We start from the raw sequence: 19,512 nt of genomic DNA, 5'->3' as shown, positions 1-19,512 counted from the left end.
TGTGTTTTACACTATGCAGCTGCTTCAGTCTCAGGGCTTCAGGACACAATAATCGTGTAAAGCGTTGAGTTTTACAAAAACAAGTACCTGAAAAAATATTGAGTAGATTGGTAAAAGGGTGTAAATTAGTAAAAAGCTAACTCCTTTAATTAAGAAAAACTGGTAATTTATTGGTGAAAATTGGTAAAAACTGAAAATGCGGAACACGAAGAGTATGTCACAACAACATGGCAGAACTGGTCAATATTTTTCACAAGAAAAAGGCGTTTTTTGGTTTAAAAAAGGGTATTTTTGTCAGAAATAAAACTTGTGGAAATGATTTAAGTTTTCCTTTGTTTGTGAAATTTTCTCCCATGCTCTTTTAAGTGAAATTTGTCTAAATCACTTTCTAAATTTTTCCTTTACCAAAAATCCAGTTTCAGTAAGAAAATTTGCTTTTCAGTAAACAAAACATTTGGGAAACAACGTCCATTAAAATTTGACCACAAATTATCACCCAAAATTTTACAGGAAATGAAATGTGGGTCCAGAGGAAACACTGAGAAATCTAATCAGTTTTGAAAATGTTCATGAAATAATTTTCCAAGTTGCTCTATAACATAGCCCCTACTCCAGTGTTGAAGAATAAACACAAACACCACAATGGTGTGAGTAATGGAGGAAAGGGAACATTATGAAAATCCAAACAGTATATTTCTGTGCATGTGTCCCTTATTAGTTAAACAATGCAAGAATTGGAGAAACAGAAAATATGTGATGTATTCATATAGGCAGAATTGTATCTGCTTGGCTTTCAAGGTTTTGCCGCCAAAGTCAGTAGATTTTGGACTCTAGCCAATATATAATTTGTTAATACACTAGAATATGGGAGAGATGTGGTGGGATTACAGTAAGGGACTCGAAGTTAGGTCTCTTATGTCCTATTTCCAATGCTGTCATTGACTCTTTTTGTGACCTTGGTCAAGTCACTTTACTTCCTTTCTTTATCTCTGATTTACCTATCTGTAAAAATATGGGTTTCATATTTACCTCACTAGGATGTTGCGTAGCCTGACTGACTTCGACAATGTCAGATCAAGATTGACTTAAAACATAGATTGGGTTAAAAGATTTTACAAGGCCTAAGGTTAATAGAGATATTTCCATATTCTTTAAATAAATAACATTTTCCTTCAGTGTTTGCAACCAAAACATAACAGCATCCTGTTAATTCCCGAGAGGAAGGTGCTAAGACACTAGCCTAGAACACGGGAGACCTGTGTTTGACCCTCTGCTCCATCACAGACTTGCTGCGTGACCTTGGGCACGGCATGTAGGCTGAGATCCTCAAAGGTACTTAGGTGCTTAACTACCATTGACTTCAGATGGAGTTAGGTGTCTAAATACCTTTGAGGATGTGAGTCTTAGACTCTCTGTGCCTCAGTTCCTCATCTGTGATATGGGGATAATAACACTTCCCTACTACTGCACAGTGGTGGTGGTGCGAGCATAAACGCATCAGAGATTGGGTGACACTCAGGTAATAGATTCCATATAAGAGTCTAGGGCTATGTCTGTGCAGCAGCTAGGAGGGGGTTTCCCAGCATGGCTAGACAGACACGTTCTAGCTCTGTTCAAGCCAGTGTGTTTTTGCAGTGCGGCCTCAGTGGTGCTGCAGGTGGCTCAGGCCATCCACCTACGTTTGAACCCAAAGGATCAGATGGGATTGCACTTGGGTGGCTAGCTTGCCCTGCCGCGTCCACTCTATAGCCTGTTGGCCTGAGCAGAACTAGCATGTGTCTCTGCCCATATTGGGAGACATGCCCGAAGACAGATAGTCAGGTTCTAATAATCGGTGACCGCAGATGACACATACTACTGTTTATGTTCACTCTCCAAACTGAATAAAATGCAAAAAGGAAATAAATAGTGAAAAGCATGGAGGTATTTACAGATATATTCAGGTTTAATAGTTTCTGGGATGACCCGTAATGCAATTTTTATTTTCTTAAAATATATCAATTTAATGGTTGTGAAACATTATGCAATCCTCAAATGAAATACTCTACTATATATGAGCCCCATCTTACAGACACGTACACGCAGGAGTAGTTTTATTCACACAAATAGCTTTGACTTTAATGGAGCACCTAGAATAAGTAAAGTTATTCACATGCATAAGTGTTTGCAAGATCCAGGCCTGTAGCCACAGAAGTTTTGTTATATAAATGTTGTTTTCAATGTACCTTCCCATCCATGAATTTTAGTGCACATAGGCTTTGCTTACCCCATATTTTCTACAAGCTTCTCTGCTTACCTTGGTAAGTTACTGCAACAACGATAATTGCTCTCGTGTTCTGTGGAGAATAGCACAAATGTGCATTGATTCAAATAATATATATGTTATAACTACAAAAGCTACCTATTCCCTTATACCCACAGCATGGAAACAATGCTACTGTTAGAGAAGGCTGGTGATTCTGCATTATGCAAAACCATATTTGGGATTTTACAGCAATTAAGGCTTCTGCCCGTAAAAGCGCAGAGAGTGACAAAAGAACCCCACTGATCTAGCTCGTGCAACGCACCAGTCTGCAGATCAAGGCAAAACATTGATTAGAAACTTTAGAAATCTCTTCTTCTGGCTAATGCACAGTTACACGTAAGCACACGTGGTTGTTTAAATATTACTCACTTGCTAAAGTGCAAGCCCAGTCCACTTGAGGTTAGCCGCTCCTGGGCATCTCATTGCCAATATCAGGGAAAACCTGTCATCCACAGGGCTTTCAGAGGAGACACATTCAATGACACAAAACATCTGGTAACTAAAAGAATAGGCTGGATGCCAGTGCTTTGAAAGAGTTCATCCTCTGAGCTGGGACCAGGGAAGACGTGTCACCTGGAAATCACTTTTGGCAAATGTAAATGTCTGTCTTTATACAGCACTTCATGCAGTGGTTTTACTGTACCAATAGTTCAGTGCTAAATGATTTGATGCTAAATGGAAAAGTAAAAAGAAGAAAGGTCTAGCATAGCTCTTTCTAGATTTTCAGCTCTCCCCGTCTGTCTTAATGACTGCTTCCCATTGATTAGAAGGCGTCTCTGAGCAGGAATGAGGGTGTCCACATGTTAATTTGTATGCAAAAGCTGGCCCAGGTTGGAGACAACAAGCATCAAAGTCTGCCCAAAACTTGAACTGAATCTTTTCTCCAAGGTTCCAATTAATTTTCTTTTGGAGGAATTGATTTTCATTTTCTCTGCTCTTCCTAATTCAGCAAAGACCAGAAGAGCTAAAATACCATAAGCTAGACTGTATGCGTGGTATATACAGGCTGATGTTAATGTCATGAAATTCCAGCCCAGTTTCATGCAGACTAGAGGGCTGGATAGTTTGGGATGTTAGGTTGCTCATTTAAATGGAATCGCTGAACATCTGTGAGTTCTGACATCTTTACTTTCCGGTCATCTCTCACGCTGAACTCAGAAGGGACTTCTCAACTTTTGGGTCATGCTATAGTGGAGAAGACACTGGACTCAGCTCTAAAGGGATTCTTTAGTGAGGCTGCTGGACACAAACAGACCCTGGGATTCTCTCTGGCTGTCTAGCTCCCACATCCAAACACAACCTGTGCCGTGTAATGTCATCACACAGGGTCTCCCTCTATATCCTGGCTGGGCCTCAGCACAGTCATGGAAGGGGCTGTTGAGTTACACTGCAGCAGTAGGCTGTCATCCCCAGCAACCAGTGCCTCAGTTTCTAGAGAGGACCTGCCAAATACAACCAGTTACTGGGCACAGCCTTTCGGGATTGTGAAAAGGGACTTTGTTTGTGGAGAAGAAGGATCCCTATTTCTAAGCACCCCAGAACCATATGACCACTAAAGGTGGGGAAAAAGAGAAGAAAGATCAAGTTGTGTAACAGAAAAGTTCCTTTCTATGATGCTCTATGAACACATGGAGAAAATTCCTATTTGTCAGTATTCTTTTTCAGGTGGAGGGATGGGCCACTTGGATTAATATAAAATGAGAGCAATTGATGTTGGGTAGGATCTGTTATGTGGCTAGCAGTAAAAAGGTTTTACAACCAATCACATGCCCAGTGCCAATAAGTGACTCTTTGCCAGGTCAGATACATGCTTCTTGGATGACTTCCATCCCCACCGGCACCCGAAATTTAACAAGCAAATGCTTGCTGTGCCTTGTAATTAAACAGGAAAAGTACACGTGTCCAGTGCCAAGAAGACAAGAGAAAGCAGGGAGACATGTCGTTCTGACCTGCCTAACAATAAAACAATACCGAAGGTTTCTGGTTTGCAGCATGTCTAGTTTGAGTCTTTTCCCCAAATGTTTATATTGTACAAATTAGATCTAGTGTGGGATTTGGCTTCATGTGAAGGTTGGAAGAGGGACCTGAAATCCCTCGGTTCTATTCCTGCCTCTGATCTCACCTAAGCCATGGTATCTTATGCCTCAGTTTCCCCATCTGCATAGAGGAGGTATCATGCCTTCCATGGGGGTCCGGCGCTCTCACTTGGCCCGAACTAGCTTTGATTTGCTGATCTTCAGGGCATGCCACAAGGTGCATCTTTGTGTATGCACTGCTGCAGAGGGTGAGGTTTAATGGGGTTTTGCCAGGCGTTAGGTCTGATGGGTGTGTGAGGGGGTGAGGTTTGTGTTGTGTGGGCAGCTTACTTTTGATTCTTTTTTTTAATTTATGGGTTGGGTGCCTGGAGCCTTGGACAGGCCCCCTATTGCTTCTGTACACATCTAAACAAATAACCAGAAAGAAAAGGGAGGCCACCATGGTGATCTACTTTACAAGGGTATTGCAAGGCTTAATTCAGCACATGAATGGGAACAAGGATTGGGCTGACGGATGGCCTCCTAGCCACTGGATAGCGGGAAGGCATCCATCTTCGTTTGACTAGCCTTGACTGAGCTCTCCTCAGACAAGTAACAGGATTCAGGGGAAAAGCATTGAGATGGTATCACTCCTTCCCCTGAAACCACTCCCACAGAAGAGTGATGGGCGATGGCTCTTTTGCCAGCAAACCTGTCACCCCTGGAATCCCAAAAGGCTCTGCCCACTCCTCCATCCTATTGACTATCTGCACCAAACACATGAAAAGTGAGCTGCCATGGTCTCAGAATACCCAGGTGTGCCCCAACTCTGGGTAACACATGCTAGGAGAACTTGGGTCTTTGTCCCTATCCAGTGGTCGGGCCTTATAAGAGGTTTATGGCCATAGAACAAAGGGGGGTGTCACAGAGTGACTGGCCCATTTAAGAGGAAGCGGGGTCTGGTGCTCTTGTGATTGATTACCCAGTGCCCAGTTGGGCTTAAGGGAAGGCACCTGGGCCTTATAAAGGGGGAGACAGCCACTGGGGAAGGAAGGCTACTCACCGACCTCTCTCAACTCAGGGAGGTAAGGGTGCTGGTAGTGGGAGCTGTGGCAGAGGCTTCAGAGAGCAGGAGATCCCAAGTAACCAGGGTAGGGCCAGGAGAGCAGCAGGAGGGATTTGTTTGCCTCAAGAATGAGAGCAAGAGAGCCGAAGGAGGCTGAGTGCCTGGTGGGCGAAGAGCAGACCGGACAGAAGTGCTCCAGGACTGGCTGAGGATGCCAGAGCTGATTATGAACTCGGATGCTGTGGTGACAGAATTTACTTTGGGACTTTTGAAGATTGTTTTGAACTGTTTGTTATTCAGCCAGCCCCGGGCATGAAATGGTGTGAGCCTGGAGAAAGCCTGTGTGGGTGCTTGGAGAGAAAGGGAAACCGAGATAGGTCTCTGCAGAGCCATGGTTGGCACCGAGGGTTGGGGAAACACCTATTTACCAGGGAGGTCAGGGGGGACACACAACCGCTATCGCACTGTCCCAGTGTTCCCCTCTCTCATATGTTCAAGCGCCTTAATTGCCACAGGGAACATGTGGAGACTGGATTATGGTCAGTTGCCCAAGGAGTGTGAACAGCAGGGGTTCTCTCACCACTCCCCCCAGGTTAGAACTGCTTACCCAAGCCAAGGAAAGGAGACTCTGTATGTGTATGGGCTCCCTTTTGCCGTTAGCATAGGCGGAGAGCCATGGGCTCTGCCCGAATGCCCATACTGAAGCCGCAATTGTGAAAGGCTTCAAGCTCAGTCGGTGGTGTGAGACCCATTGGGACAGATACCCTAATACACTTGAGGTACGGCATTGAACCCCAGAGCTGTGTGATCCTGCAGAGTTTGCTGGTGTGCAATTAAAACAAAAAGCCTGCATGGAAAGGAGGCTTCTGGTGAGAGCTTCGTCTGGAGACCTAAATGGATTTTGAGAGGCTTGTTTGGTTGTTTCTTCATGGTTCGTATAGCGTAAACCCCTTGCTGAAGCCTTGGAAACTGGTTTCACTGTGTTTCATTGCTCAATTTGTACGTGTGTCTGTCCCATTTTTCATTTTTCAATAATAAATACAGTGGTGAAAGTCACCTTTAACACTTAAAGATTGCTTGGATTTTATGGGATTGTATCGAAGTGAGTGCCAAGGTATAAAAAAGCCTTACGGTTGAGGTACTTTTATAACACATGCTCCATAAAACCTTATAAAGTGAGTGAAGTGCACTTCATCCTTTCAGGTTCCAGTGTTATAGTTCGGAGAGCTAGTGATCTGATGCTATTCTCATTAATTAAATCTCTTATTAATGGTAATGTTCAAGCAATAAGAAGTGAAGCTACAAGAAGCTAGACTAGCGTAGGTCCAGAATCATTAGCTCTCCGGAAACCTCAGCAAATCTGTACCAGGAGATTGATGTCCACAAGTTGTTGGGGAAATCCCTGTCTCAACTTCAAGCAAGATATTGAGCCCAAGAAATGGGGCTGGGGCTGTCTCATGATAAAGAAAATAGCATCACAAATTTCAATAATGATTCATCTAGGAACAGAGGACTGGAAAAGACTTCCTGGATCACTGAGTCTAGTGCCAAGCTTTTGCCTCCACTATTCCTGCTGGGAGGCTGCTCCAGAACCTCATTCCTCTGATGGTTAGAAATCTCCTAATTTTCAGCCTAAATTTATTCACAACCAATTTATATTCATTTGTTCTGGTGCCAACATAGTCCTTTAGCTTTAGCTCTTCTCCCTCCCTGGTGTTTACCCTTCCGATTTGCAAAATCCCCACTCTGTTACCTCTAGATTGCTGCTTGGAGTCCAGCCCAGGTTAGTAGCTGAGTAGAAGCTGTTACTATCTGAAGGCTGTCCTGTTTGGTGGCCTATGTCAAACACATCGCTACGGTTGTTATCCTCAGGGAAGAGGCAAAGACTGAACGGACAAAGAGATGGAATTTCCGAAATACCTTCTCACCCATTCCTAGCCAGGGTTGGGATAACACTGCCAGGGCTACAAGCGAAGGTTTATTAGCCCTTTACCTGACCTGGGATAAACAGCACTTTGGTGCAGTGTCGCCCTTTTCACAAACACCGTGCGGGTCTTCTTTGGAAAGTGATCTTGTAACTATGGTGCTTTCTTACTTGGCAGATTGGCTCCCTGTGTGTATTCAGCATCAGATCTGCTGATTTTAGGCATTAAAGAACTGTAAGCTGTTGCTACTTTATTCTCCTGTTACTCCTGCAGGAGTCTATTTCTTCTTGGACAACTTTAATAGATGTTTTAACTAAGGGCTGGTCTCAACACGGACGTTCACCAGCTTGAGTGAAGGGGTGCTTTTAAATGGTGCAGAAAGCCTGTGTGGACTCTATCAATTCAATTAAAGAAGCTGGTTTCTGTTGATGTAGCTTGTGTCGTAAATTTACAGACCCATTTAAACCAATGTGTGCGCCCCCTCGGGGCTTTGTAGTGGTTTATTTAAATGGACTAAAATTGTTTTTTAAATAGAACTGATTTAGAACCCTAACCCTAACCCTGATTCAAAATGTTTGTACAGATGCGACCTTAGGTGCAATGTGTTACATCTGTGCAACCCCTATTGAAGGCAGTTCCAAAGACAGGAAGGTTGCCATGGTATAACTGAAGACATTGGCTTGCAGGATCTTTATATACCGGTGATGCTGGAGGGAAAGAAAGGGAAGAACTGGTCGGAAAACCAACATTTTCAATAGACTAATCGTCATTTGAAATGTTTTGGCTGAAAAATATTGGTTTTCCTTGGGAGGTTTTGAAGGGATGAGAACTGAAAATTTTTGGTTTGAATCAACATTGTGAAACAAAACACAACATTGTTTGTATCGCTTTGACTTACAATGTTGTTCCATTCTGTTTTGTTTTGGTTTCTATAAACAAAAATGATTTTTTTAATATTGCAACAAAACTAATCTTTGGTTTGAATTAACGTTTTGACATTAAAACATCATTTGATCTTGTTTGTTTTTCTTAACTGAGAAGCTGAAACAAAACTGCATTTTAAGCCAAAATTAAACAAACCTTTCAATTGGAATGGACATTTCCCCATTTTCACCTTCGATAAAACCGCATTTTTTTCAGCAGTAAAACTGTCTGCATGAAAAATTCCAGCAAGCTCCAGAAAGAGCCAGGCTTGACTTTGAGCCTGAAGGTTTAGCAGGTAGAAAATCATCTTTTCACTCGTAAGATGAGCACATTTGATATGGAAATATCAGAGGCAATAAACAGGGTGCTATTTTTACAGTCACTTTTCAAAACAAACCTCATTTTTAATCACAAACCAGTGCAATGCACGGCTAATGATGAAGTTACTGACATTATGCCAAGGAACAGAGCTCTTCTTTAGCTCAGCAGGTTTGGAAGGGTTGTGGGGTTTTTTTTTTCAACACCATTTTATGTTGGGAAATAAAAGTGAGGCTGGAGATTCTGAAATAGACACAGTTCATGAAAAGCATATTACAAGTGAACAGGAAAATCAGAAGGCTGTAAATAATAGTTTAGTGCCATGTATTTATTTCTGGGAACAAAAGGCATTTATTTTGAGCCTGTCTTCTTTATTCATTTAGTAGGATGCTTCCTGCTAATGTAACTCAGTGGTGCTATTGCTGAAGATATTGCACCTATAAAACTTCTCTGTGCCCATTTAAAGAGATGTGATCTGGTAATTTACAGTCAAAATGTATGTTTGGTTGGGAAATAAAATAAAAGGGTTTCACAAAACCTGATATTAATAAAAATGCCTTTTATGGCAGGTTGTTTCAATTGCAGTCAAAAGGCATTTTAATCAAAGATTCCACTGTGTGCAAAGCAGACTCATTGCCTTCTATAGGGAGGGAGAGCCGGATGAAGAGGGGACGGTAAGGCTTTCAGTCTGAATGCTCTGCTGTGCGATGAGTGACACGGATAATACGGTTTAAGAGAGATACGGAGCTGGATTTATGTGCAGGGCAGGTGAGAGGGAGCCACAGTTTGGTGCTTCCATGCACCGAGGGTTCACTCCTGCACCGTGGAAGGTGATGGGAGCCAATGGGGACTCCGAATGCTAGGCGTAGTGGAGTATTAGTGAAAGCCGTACTAATGCCATGTGATGCTTTGTCCCCCTCTAGTGGTTAGCGCTTGTAAAGAGGTTTATGAGTCTCCCACTGCAGCTAGGCTTTGAGCTCAAGTGTTAGAGGCTCATGCTTTCAGACCCTCAGCTCCGTAGGTTCCAGTCCCACCTAAGGGTATTATTACATTAGTGTCATCAGTGGCACTCAGTATTTCATCTGAAGAAGTGGGGGTTTTATCCACGAAAGCTTATGCCCAAATAAATCTGTTAGTCTGCAAGGTGCCACCAGACTCCTTGTTGTTTTTATGGATACAGACTAACACCGCTACCCCTGGTACTTGACACTCAATATTTCAGTGGCCCTGGTGACATGATGTGACTGCCTCCCACTTCCAAGCCCACTGTGGCTCAGTAGGGAGATTCCTGGGCTCGCCCTTGTAAAAGGTGCAGCAGCTGTAACTTCCCCCATTGCCCATGGAGGCATTTGTCCCTGCTCCATCCTCCATGCCAGGTGTAGAGTGCCTCCCTGCTTCCCATGCAAGCCAGCGGTTACTTTGAACAATATAGCCCCTCGGTTGGGTTTTTGTTGCCGACATGAGGAGTTAGCCCTATGACTCCCATTAACTTCTGTAGAAGTTGTGCGGCTAACTCTACTGATGGGCTCTGAAAATCTCAGCCCACAGGCATAAGCCCAACATTGCCCTTGGAAGGGATCCTGAGGCCCCGGATGAGACTCCCTGTTCTTTGGTTCCTGCTCTGAAAGCATGAGCCTTTCTCATCTGGTGTTTATGCAGAGATGCTCTGAACAGAATAATCACACCCACCCACCGCTCCAGCTTTGGCTGGCTTTATTCACGAGTTCTCCAGGCTTGTAAACAAGCACTGCTGTCCAAAATGAACCAGGCAGTTAGGACTTGACTGTCTTCCAGATCTGTTGGAGTGTTACGTGGGTGAAATTCACACTGGGCACAGGGCCAGCACAGGACCCTAAACAGTATCTGAAGCCCAGTTAACCCCTGAAGGGGACTTGCGTGCTGTAGGGTTTCGAATTTCAAGGATATATGATCATCCAGCTGAAGGGGTTCACAAGAGAGGACCCCCTCCATACCAGTAACCTCTGTGCTTATTGCACCTGCCTTCCCGCTGCAGCCCCTGAGACCGGGGCTTCGCCGTTCAGGCGAGGATAAGCTTTGGAGCTGCAGCATCGGGAGGAATGCCATGTCGTAGCAATCCTCGGCTCAAGTACTTTTTCAAGGACTTCCCCTTCACAGTAATCAACTCCTCCCGTCCAGTCCCATTTCAAAGCCACAGAAGGCACAAAAATATATACTCTAGAATGCAGCAAGGTGAAACGTAATTTCCTCTTTAATAAAGGGTGCCATTTAATCTAATATTATAGAAAATGATTAGATCTTAAAAACCTATAAATTACATCTGACAACTCGCTGGTGCTCCTTTGCCGTTCCTTATAGCAAGTATAAATGGCAACACCAGGAGGTGGCAGAGGAGTTGGTTCTGGCTGGAGTTTGTTTATTGGCTCTTAATGAAAAGCAATTAATCTAAATCGCTAGTGGGGTGGATCCTTTGTCAGGGCCCCATAATGAGAAGTGGCAGTTTTGCCCTTTGACAAATGTGCTGCTATTTCCCTCTAACAAAAGTGTTTTTATTTTGTGGGTTGTTTTTTGTTTTGTTTTGTTTTTTTGTTTGCGGTGGAAAAATACTAATAAAATAAACCCCAAATCACCCACTCACTGTTTCCTCCTTATCAGCCCACCTCCCCCCGCCCCCAGTTAAAGCACCATCAAACTGAACCGGCCCCAGCTGCAAAAACACAGAACGGCCTTTTATTTGCGACCATTATCACACTTCCTATTTCTTCTGAGCTGCTTTGTTTGTGGCCAGTGTTGCATGGAATGATGGATTATAATGACGGTACCCTGAGTAGTAATATTGATACTTCAGTGTGATCCCCACCCCTTTTAATAGAAAGGATGATATAGTCTTTTGCAGAAGCAGGAGGGTGAAGGAGGGGAGAGAGTAGCCGATGTAACGAGCCCTTAGCAAGGCCAGCTGTCAGCAGTCTCTCTTGCAGCTCTTATTTGCCTCCTCTTTCTCACTAAGGTTGCCAGTTAAGTTTCCACTCTTTGGTGGCTTTGTTATGTCCCCTGCTGCAAGACGTGGGGTGCTCAGAGCATTGATTTGTGCCCCCTCCAATGTAAGCAAGCTGTCTCTCCTCCCCTGCTGACAATTAAGTGCTGGCAATATGCTTGGGGCTGTACAAATGAAGACGGTCTCTGACCAAAGAGCTTGGAGTCAAGGAGGCTCGGGGGGGGGCAAGGTGCACTGGGAAACCCAGAGGAGGAGAACAGTCTTTGGATGGTTTATTTTTATAATTCATTTCTTGTGGGAGGAAGTGAGACTTCAGATGGGGCTTGAATGTGGAGACAGTGGGGATTTGGGACCTCATCCGAACAAACTGACGATTATAAGAGTGTTTGACTTCAGTGGGCATTGGATTGGTGAGGGATTGGATAGGGAAGGATTTGATGTGTGACCCAGTGGGGGAGTGGATATGATCTCGTCTCCGTCAAGTACCTGGTCCCAGGGACCATACTTACCCATAGTAAACATGTCTCCTTCAGCTCAAGTGGTAGGAGGTGATGCGTTTTGTATTGTAGGTCCAAGGTTTAACCCCCCTGTGTGACTATTGAGCATCTGTGCTTAGGGAGACATGGTTTGTAATTTTGTGCTGGCCATTTTGCACTCCAGAAATTTTCCTTTTTCTAAGATGACGTGGTTTGCACGAAAACGTAGGAGCGGTTGAGATTGTGCATGTTTTGAGACAGCATTTGGTTTATCTCCAGACAAAATCTCAAGCCCTGCTGTTTTCATTAGGAAGCAATGCGATCTTGTCACCTGCCAATGAGTGACAATGGGCTCATTTTTATTATCTTCGATGTGGCAGGGAGATTAAAGAGCTTGCTCAAGCCAGCACAGTGAGCCAGGAGAAGAGTTACCGTTCCGGAGACATGTGGTAGGGCAAAGAGGGAATACACAGGCCACAAATAATCCTTCTGTATGTTCCCAGTGTTCAGGTGCTGCCTACAAACTGCTAGGAACTGAAAGAGTGGAACGAGGACTTGAGCTGAGGGTGAATTTGAAGGACAGAGGTGTTTCTTGTGGATGCACGCAGTTCTTTTCCTTGTTCCTCCCACATTCTGTTTTCCTGATCCAAAGTCCATTGATATCAGGAGAAAGAGTCCCACTGATCTCCCTAGAACTTTGAGGTTTATGTTACGGCAAAGCCCGTCTCAATATCTCCATTGTTGCTTTGGCTATTCTGGTTATGCCATTATGATAATGCTGCTATATGTGCAATCATGGCAAAGGCACATGCAAATCAAATCCACAATTGTACCTGCATTTCGGACCCCGTTCTGCAGCCCTGGCCCCCATGAATAGCCCCATTGACATCACTGTGACAGCACTTATAAGTAACAGGATCAGGACCCCTGTGCATCCTGTTGTATGTCTACCATGTTGAAAAATCTCGTCCAGACTATATCTAGCTGCCCTGAGCTTTCTATCTCGAGAGCTCAGGACAAGACTTTGCAAGTGAACTTTTAATATATGGCTTTGTTAGCTTGGTAACCTTTAGTGACATCATTATGGAAAATCTCTTTATTCCCCAAGTATCCTGCCTTTAAATGTAAGGTCCACCTGGAGTACCTTGCTCGCTTACCAGTCTGCAGATGCAAGCAAATGTTACTAATGCACACTACAAATATCTTTCTTACACATGCAATACCCTTTGAATGCAAAGAGATATAGCTTGGAGCACAGTACTTCCCAGCGGAAGCTATACGTGATAGCAAAAGCTTTTTTTCCAAAATGGGGAATAAACCTTTCTTGTCCAGAGCAAAGCCTTTCTTGTCCAGAGGAAAGGAGGCATGTGTTTTAATTTGATCAGAAAGGGGGAAAATCCAAGATTAAGAGCTGACCTGTTCCTTTTCCTGGTTGGTGGCCTCAGGTTCTTGAGCTTCCATTACCAATTTATTGATGTCTTCTGTTAGCCAGCTGCCCATGGTGGCAAGCAGATTACAGTACTAAGTACCCTTCTGTTGCCAGCAAAGTACCAGTAGGTAAAGATTGCTTTATGATGTTGTGCAAGTAGAATATTCTTCTGTGGATCCCAAAAGAGATGAGCCATGAAGGTCAACAGCATCTCAGGATAGTGGATTTCTGAGCTTGGTGAGGGACTTTTCTGCAGAGCACTTGTTTTCCATTCAAACTGGCTGATGATGGATAGTAGTTTTAAAAATTGCCTTTAAAATGGAAACTTTCAGATTAAAGATCATATACTTATTTAAAAACAACAACAACCCTTCCGCAGAAAAGTCCTTTCCTCTGTTAATCAAAATTGGTTAATTAAATCAGAATGAATTTAAAAAAATAGTTTAATTTTAATCATTTTTCCTGATTACCCCCTTTCTGCATCTCACAGAGCTCTATGCAGTGAAAAGGGACGCTATGCAATTACACTTCTGATTTCAAGTCAGTTTCACTTTATGTTTCAGGTGCGATTTATTGCATGTTTAAAATTAAAGGCCTGCTCAAGTGCTATGCTTGATTGGGGCCTAATACAGATTCTTGCCGGTCTTTCTAATGGAACTTGTATGATTAAATGGTCGCTGGTTAGATGTTCGTCTGTGTCCCTAAATTGTCTTGTATTGTTTAACTCGGTAAAGCTTTCTGGAGCAATGTTTATATGGAGACACTATACAGAACAAAGTTGTATTGAGTCTCAGGTCTGCAGCTAAGAGGTGGATCCTAGGTTTGATTTCCAATGGACAAGGAAGTAGTGTTTTTTGAATCTTCTACTGTATCAATAACCTGCTGTGTTTAGCATATATGTAGTTTAGCCCCCACTGTTTGTTTTATTTCATTGTATTACATTGGCTGTAATGTGCTTTGTTTTTCTCAAGATGTTAGTAAGATGGCAAGCTGAGTTAAGGTTTTCCAAAGGGTTTTCTTGGTTACTTTGACATAGGGAATGGTAAAAGATAATATAGAAGAAAGACATTTTATGATACTCATCTTACGTTCTAATTAAATCCAGAGGCATGAATTATCTCCCTACTTGCAGAAATAGAACAATTTCATTGTCCTGCGCTGGGGAAAAATGGCTTCATTAAATGTTATGTGAACAATCACTGTAGTAGGGATGGTAAGTATGACGCACGCACAAACTGGTGCCTAAATTCTGACCGCACAGCTGACACAGACAGCCAGGCTGGAAAATCTCCCCTTTCCAATGGCATAAAACTTTCACTTCTAGCTCCACAAGGTAGCAAGATATGGGACCTTAAATCCAAATGCTGCCCATCTTGGAACTTGAGACTGTACATTTGGAAAGCGAATTTGACATTTGGGGAGAAAGTGGGGGACACTTCTGTGGCAGGTTGGAAACAAATAAACCTGGTGGCTGTTTGAAGCAACTCAGAGGTTTGGGATATTGGAAGTAGTCCTGCTAGAGATGGATTAGTGGGCGAAGAGCAGGTGAGGGAAGTCAAAAGTCCATGTTAAACTTCACAACTCTTTTAGACTATACGTGTCCCATGGTTCTATGATTTATTCTATTTTCTCTATATACATGGTGGAGGTGTGTAAAATATAGTGTGCTGTGGTATAATGGTTTTGTCAGCTGGAGTTTGAAATGACCAGAGTCCTCCTAGGTGATGAAGCCACAAGTAAGCTATCCAGATCATCTCCAGTGAGTGCCAGTGAATCTTTTATAGCCCATCTCAGTATAAGATATTCTGTATATGCCATATATGTTACATTAACTACAGCTGGTCAAAAATTTTTCACTGGAAAAAAAATTCAACCAAAATTGGCTTTTGGATCAAAACAAAAATGTTCATTTTAGTCAAAATTTTCCAATTTTTTAAACAAAAACCCTAGGGAATCCTGATGAGCTGTTTGCAGTCTAAGGCCGATAATGAAATGCTGAGCAGTTTCTGATTCCATCTTATTTAAGGCAGTGTTGCCAGTTCATTCTTATATAAATATGTTTCAGGTTACATGGATTCTGACTTTCCCATTAACCCTGTTCTGTTTCCTTCTCTCTGTCTCTCAATTGTCCTATTTAGATAATGCTCCTGGGTGACCCGGAGATTGAGAGCAGCATATTGATCAGCTCCGATGAAGGGGCCACCTATCAAAAGTACCGGCTGAACTTTTACATCCAGAGCCTGCTGTTCCATCCCAAGCAGGAGGACTGGATTCTGGCCTATAGTCTCGATCAAAAGGTGAGCAACTCATTTCAGATTCAAGTGATTATTTCCCAGAGTCCGGTGACAGAGACATTGTCAAGAAGAACAACCATATATTTAGAAAGTGACTATGTGGCACCATTACACTCAGCAGACCTGCTTTCTGGGTTGATTCTGAGGCAGATCTGCTGACTTCGGTGACATAGTTTAGTTTTTGCTGCATTAGCCTTTCAGAGCCAAAATAGCTCCATGGCAGCAAAGCTGTATTCTGTTCCTCCTTGGGCATCCTCACCCGAATCGCTTGCTAAGGGATGATTTAGTTGGGGATTGGTCCCGCTTTGAGCAGGGGGTTGGACTAGATGACCTCCTGAGGTTCCTCCCAACCCTGATAGTCGTGATTCCAACCAGTCACTCCTGTGCAAACCCACCAAAGGTGGGGATGTTGCGCCGTTCTTATTGAGAACACAGTTTTGCCTGTGGAAGGTTATTAATGGTGCTGATAAGAGAGATGAAAGGAATCCTAGAGCCAGATTTGACAGGATGTGCTAAAGATCTAGCCACTTATTTAGGGGCCTAAATGGTTCCTGAGCTCTTCTGAAAATCTGGCACTTGGAGCCTGAATTGCGTTTGCAAGGGCTGTTTTTTTTGGGAGGGTGGGGGATTCTTTCTGTTTGGAAACCAAACACGTTTGATCTGGAAATCACTCAGCAGCAATACACTTGAAACCCCATCATGCCCTTCTTACGGTCGCTTTTCAGAGTGGAACTGCAATGAAAACAAAATCCTTACCTTTGCTACCATCAATGTCTAATGATAGATTGTTGAAATGGAAAGAACTTTAAAGATCCACTTTACTTTCCCCTCCTTATGGCATTTAATTTTTACCATTCACTCGGCTGCTGTGCAGTTCACTCTGCTCGTTTGTTTCAGTTCCTGGGTTCTCGCGCTAGGGGCCAATACTAGATACTGGGCCAAAGCTATTTGGCAGCATTTCTTTTCAAATACTGGTGCGTCAGCTCTTTCTAGCCTCTTCCTCCCAGTCAGCTTGCCCTGGGAGCTATTTAGAATACACTGTAATAAGTCACATACCCTACCACAGCAGCACCTTCAAACAGTAACTAGAACATAACCTCTATATCCCCTTGTTAGCAGAATGCAATGGCCGTTGCCAGGTGTATGTTGTTTCTCCTCTGAGTGGCCTGAGTGACATTTACAGGCTCAAAGCCATTGTAAATAGACTTCTTTCATAGTACCGGAGTGTTATTGTATGGAAGACTTAGCCAAATGTCAAATATCTTGTGAGCTCAGACGTTCAACGTAACCAGAAACGTTGAAGCTGGATTGAAAGACCAATAGACTCGTTTGATGTCCCTGCATGGTTTGATGCCGCTTTTAAGCTAGAGGTAAAGGTTGTTAAACGGCGCTTCTTTTCACACAGAGACAGCCCTGTAAGAAAGAGACAGCTGATGAGGTACACAGGATGGGATAAACTGAATTTAATGTGTCAGGCGTGTGTCTGCACGGAGGCTCAACTATGAAACCAGGGAACCATTTGCTCCTTGGTTCACACAGGGGGCCTGCTTTTCTCTTTCAGTAAGGCTCCTTTGTGCCACGCTAGCAGGGTAAAGGGGCTCAAAATAGGTGAAAAAGGCCCCCTAGAATATGTTCTGTGCATGGGGCTTTTCCAGCTGGTGTAGAACTGGCACATGGGCTCAATGCCATCCCTGCTCTCACCACCTGCCTTAAGTGGTGTGATCAGAGTGTACAGCACTACAGCTAGTCTCCACTTCCCACGGCTCACTGGGAACCATTGGAAGCTGAATATGGGTTAGAGCATTCCTGAGGTTGCTCTAATTTACCTCAGGGGCTGAGCAGATCTCTGCACAGCCCCAGAATACAAGTAGTGTAAAGCTGACAAAATGCCACCTCCCTCCATCCCCGACCTCCCAGCTTGCCCTAAGTTCAGGAGAGGGGTCACTGAGAATCAGGCTCTGTGTATTTGCAAGATATATGTCGCATATGTCTCCACTTGGGGATTACATTTTGCTTAGTGTAAAGAATTAGGAATTATAGCACTGAGCACCGAGGGCTTTTCCTAATCAGAAAGCAGACCTTCGGAGGAGCCACTGTTCCTCGGCACTCTTTTTCTGTTGACAACTTGGCATAAACTAGCCTGGCGACGGAGAGTTGTCAACTCGACTAAGCCTTGTACGGGCATCTCGCCAAGGAGGCTGCTAATGGCCAGAACTGAATTTTTCAGCTACCATGTGCACAATTTTCACCTCTTTATGTGTAAAGATTGACTTGCACAGAGCAAAATATATATACAGTTTGAGGTTTGAAATGCAAGAGTCATCATCTGGGCAACTGATGGTTGTATTGTTGGAATCAGATTAAAGATGGAAGGCCAGATAATCCAGGGAAGCTATGCCAGTTCACACCTGCTGAAGATCTGACCGAGCAAACATGCACTACCTTTCTTTAAGGAAAAACGAAAGTGGATCAAATCAGACTGTGCAAACTTCATAAACCAGATTCTCCCAAACCAGCAGAGGGACAGGTACATTTACTCCTCCTTGAGCCAGTTTGGTCGCCTGTATCCTAGGCCATGGTTAACTCAGGTTGGTATTGCTCCATGAGAGTTTTCTTCTGGGGAAAGGTAGCTTTGAATTGCAGTCAGGACTCCAGGGGAGCCTGGCTGGCAGATTCTGCTCAGTGCATTCCCCATCAGACCTGGCCCTGCCTTCTTCCTGGCCAGCAGTGCCTGCAATTGTGGCCAGGGTTGCCTCTTACAGGCTCCACAGTGGATGGGAGGTTGCACTTGCTGTCTGCTGCCTCCACCTTTCTGCAGCAGATTTGCTGCTGCGAATCTCTGTGGGCCTGATCCAACTCCTGTGGGCAGTCGGTGGAAAGACCCTGAATGAATGCACTGGCCCTAAATCTGCAGAAGCTGCCATAGACTTTGGGCTGAATCTGACCCCCTGGAGGTGAACGTCCTCTAATTTCTGCAGGCAGTGGGAGCTGTGGGAGTGGGATCATGCATTTGGCTCAGACTAATGATTTTGGTTCTATGAATTTGGTCCAGGCCCATTTTTAGTAAAAATACAGTTGTATAATCCAAGAGAGGGGTTAACCACCCAGGGAGAAACACAGATTACCTTTCGTGGAATGCACAGCACACACTGAATCTGAAATAGACGTTTAGCAATCTTAAAAACAAAGGGCATTTGCAGATGGTCCCATTGTTATGATATTTAAAGGGAATTTCTCAAGTTACTAAAAATCAGAGATTTGATTATCCTAAAATATATTACTATCCGCTGGGGAATTTTTTTCTAGATTATTTGAGATAATAGTTAATATATCTTTATTTCTTAACACGTATATTCCATTAACTATGAAATCTACCACATCCTGGTTTTAAAAAAGCATTTTAAAAGAGCCCAAAATTGGGTAGCTATAGGGAAAAATAACATCAAGTTCTCCAGTGCTCTCCCTGGGATCATTGCAGCAGCAGTTAACAATCAGATTCTACTCCGAGGGGATGTCTATACTGTAAGTAGACACCTGTGGCTGGCCCATGCCAGCTGACTTGGGCTTGCAGGTCTTGGGCTAAGAGGTTGTTTAATTGTGGTGTAGATGTTCAGCCTGGGGCTGCACCCCAAGTTCTGGGACCCTCCCACCTTGCAGGGTCCTGGAGCCTGGGCTCCAGCCCATGCCAATATGTCTACACTGCAATTAAACAGCCTCTTACCGTGAGCTCCGCGAGCCTGAGTCAGCTGGCACGGGCCAGCTGCGGATGTCTAACTGCAGTGTAGA

The 19,512-nt window shown here is 43.7% G+C and overlaps 1 protein-coding gene across 1 annotated transcript in view; it reads left to right on the top strand.

Moving 5' to 3' along the window:
* The window catches only part of SORCS3 (sortilin related VPS10 domain containing receptor 3), a 500,711-nt gene that overhangs the window by 282,909 nt on the left and 198,290 nt on the right, over nt 1-19,512 (top strand). The window contains exon 4 of the mRNA XM_048857132.2: nt 15,571-15,729. Coding sequence (XP_048713089.2) covers nt 15,571-15,729 — 159 coding nt within the window. The remainder of the gene's footprint in view (nt 1-15,570; nt 15,730-19,512) is intronic.

This window comes from Caretta caretta, chromosome 7 (assembly GCF_965140235.1).
Source record: "Caretta caretta isolate rCarCar2 chromosome 7, rCarCar1.hap1, whole genome shotgun sequence".
Lineage (NCBI taxonomy): Eukaryota > Metazoa > Chordata > Testudines > Cheloniidae > Caretta > Caretta caretta.
Note: the sequence above shows the minus strand (reverse complement) of the source record. Positions and strands in the feature narration are given on the sequence as shown.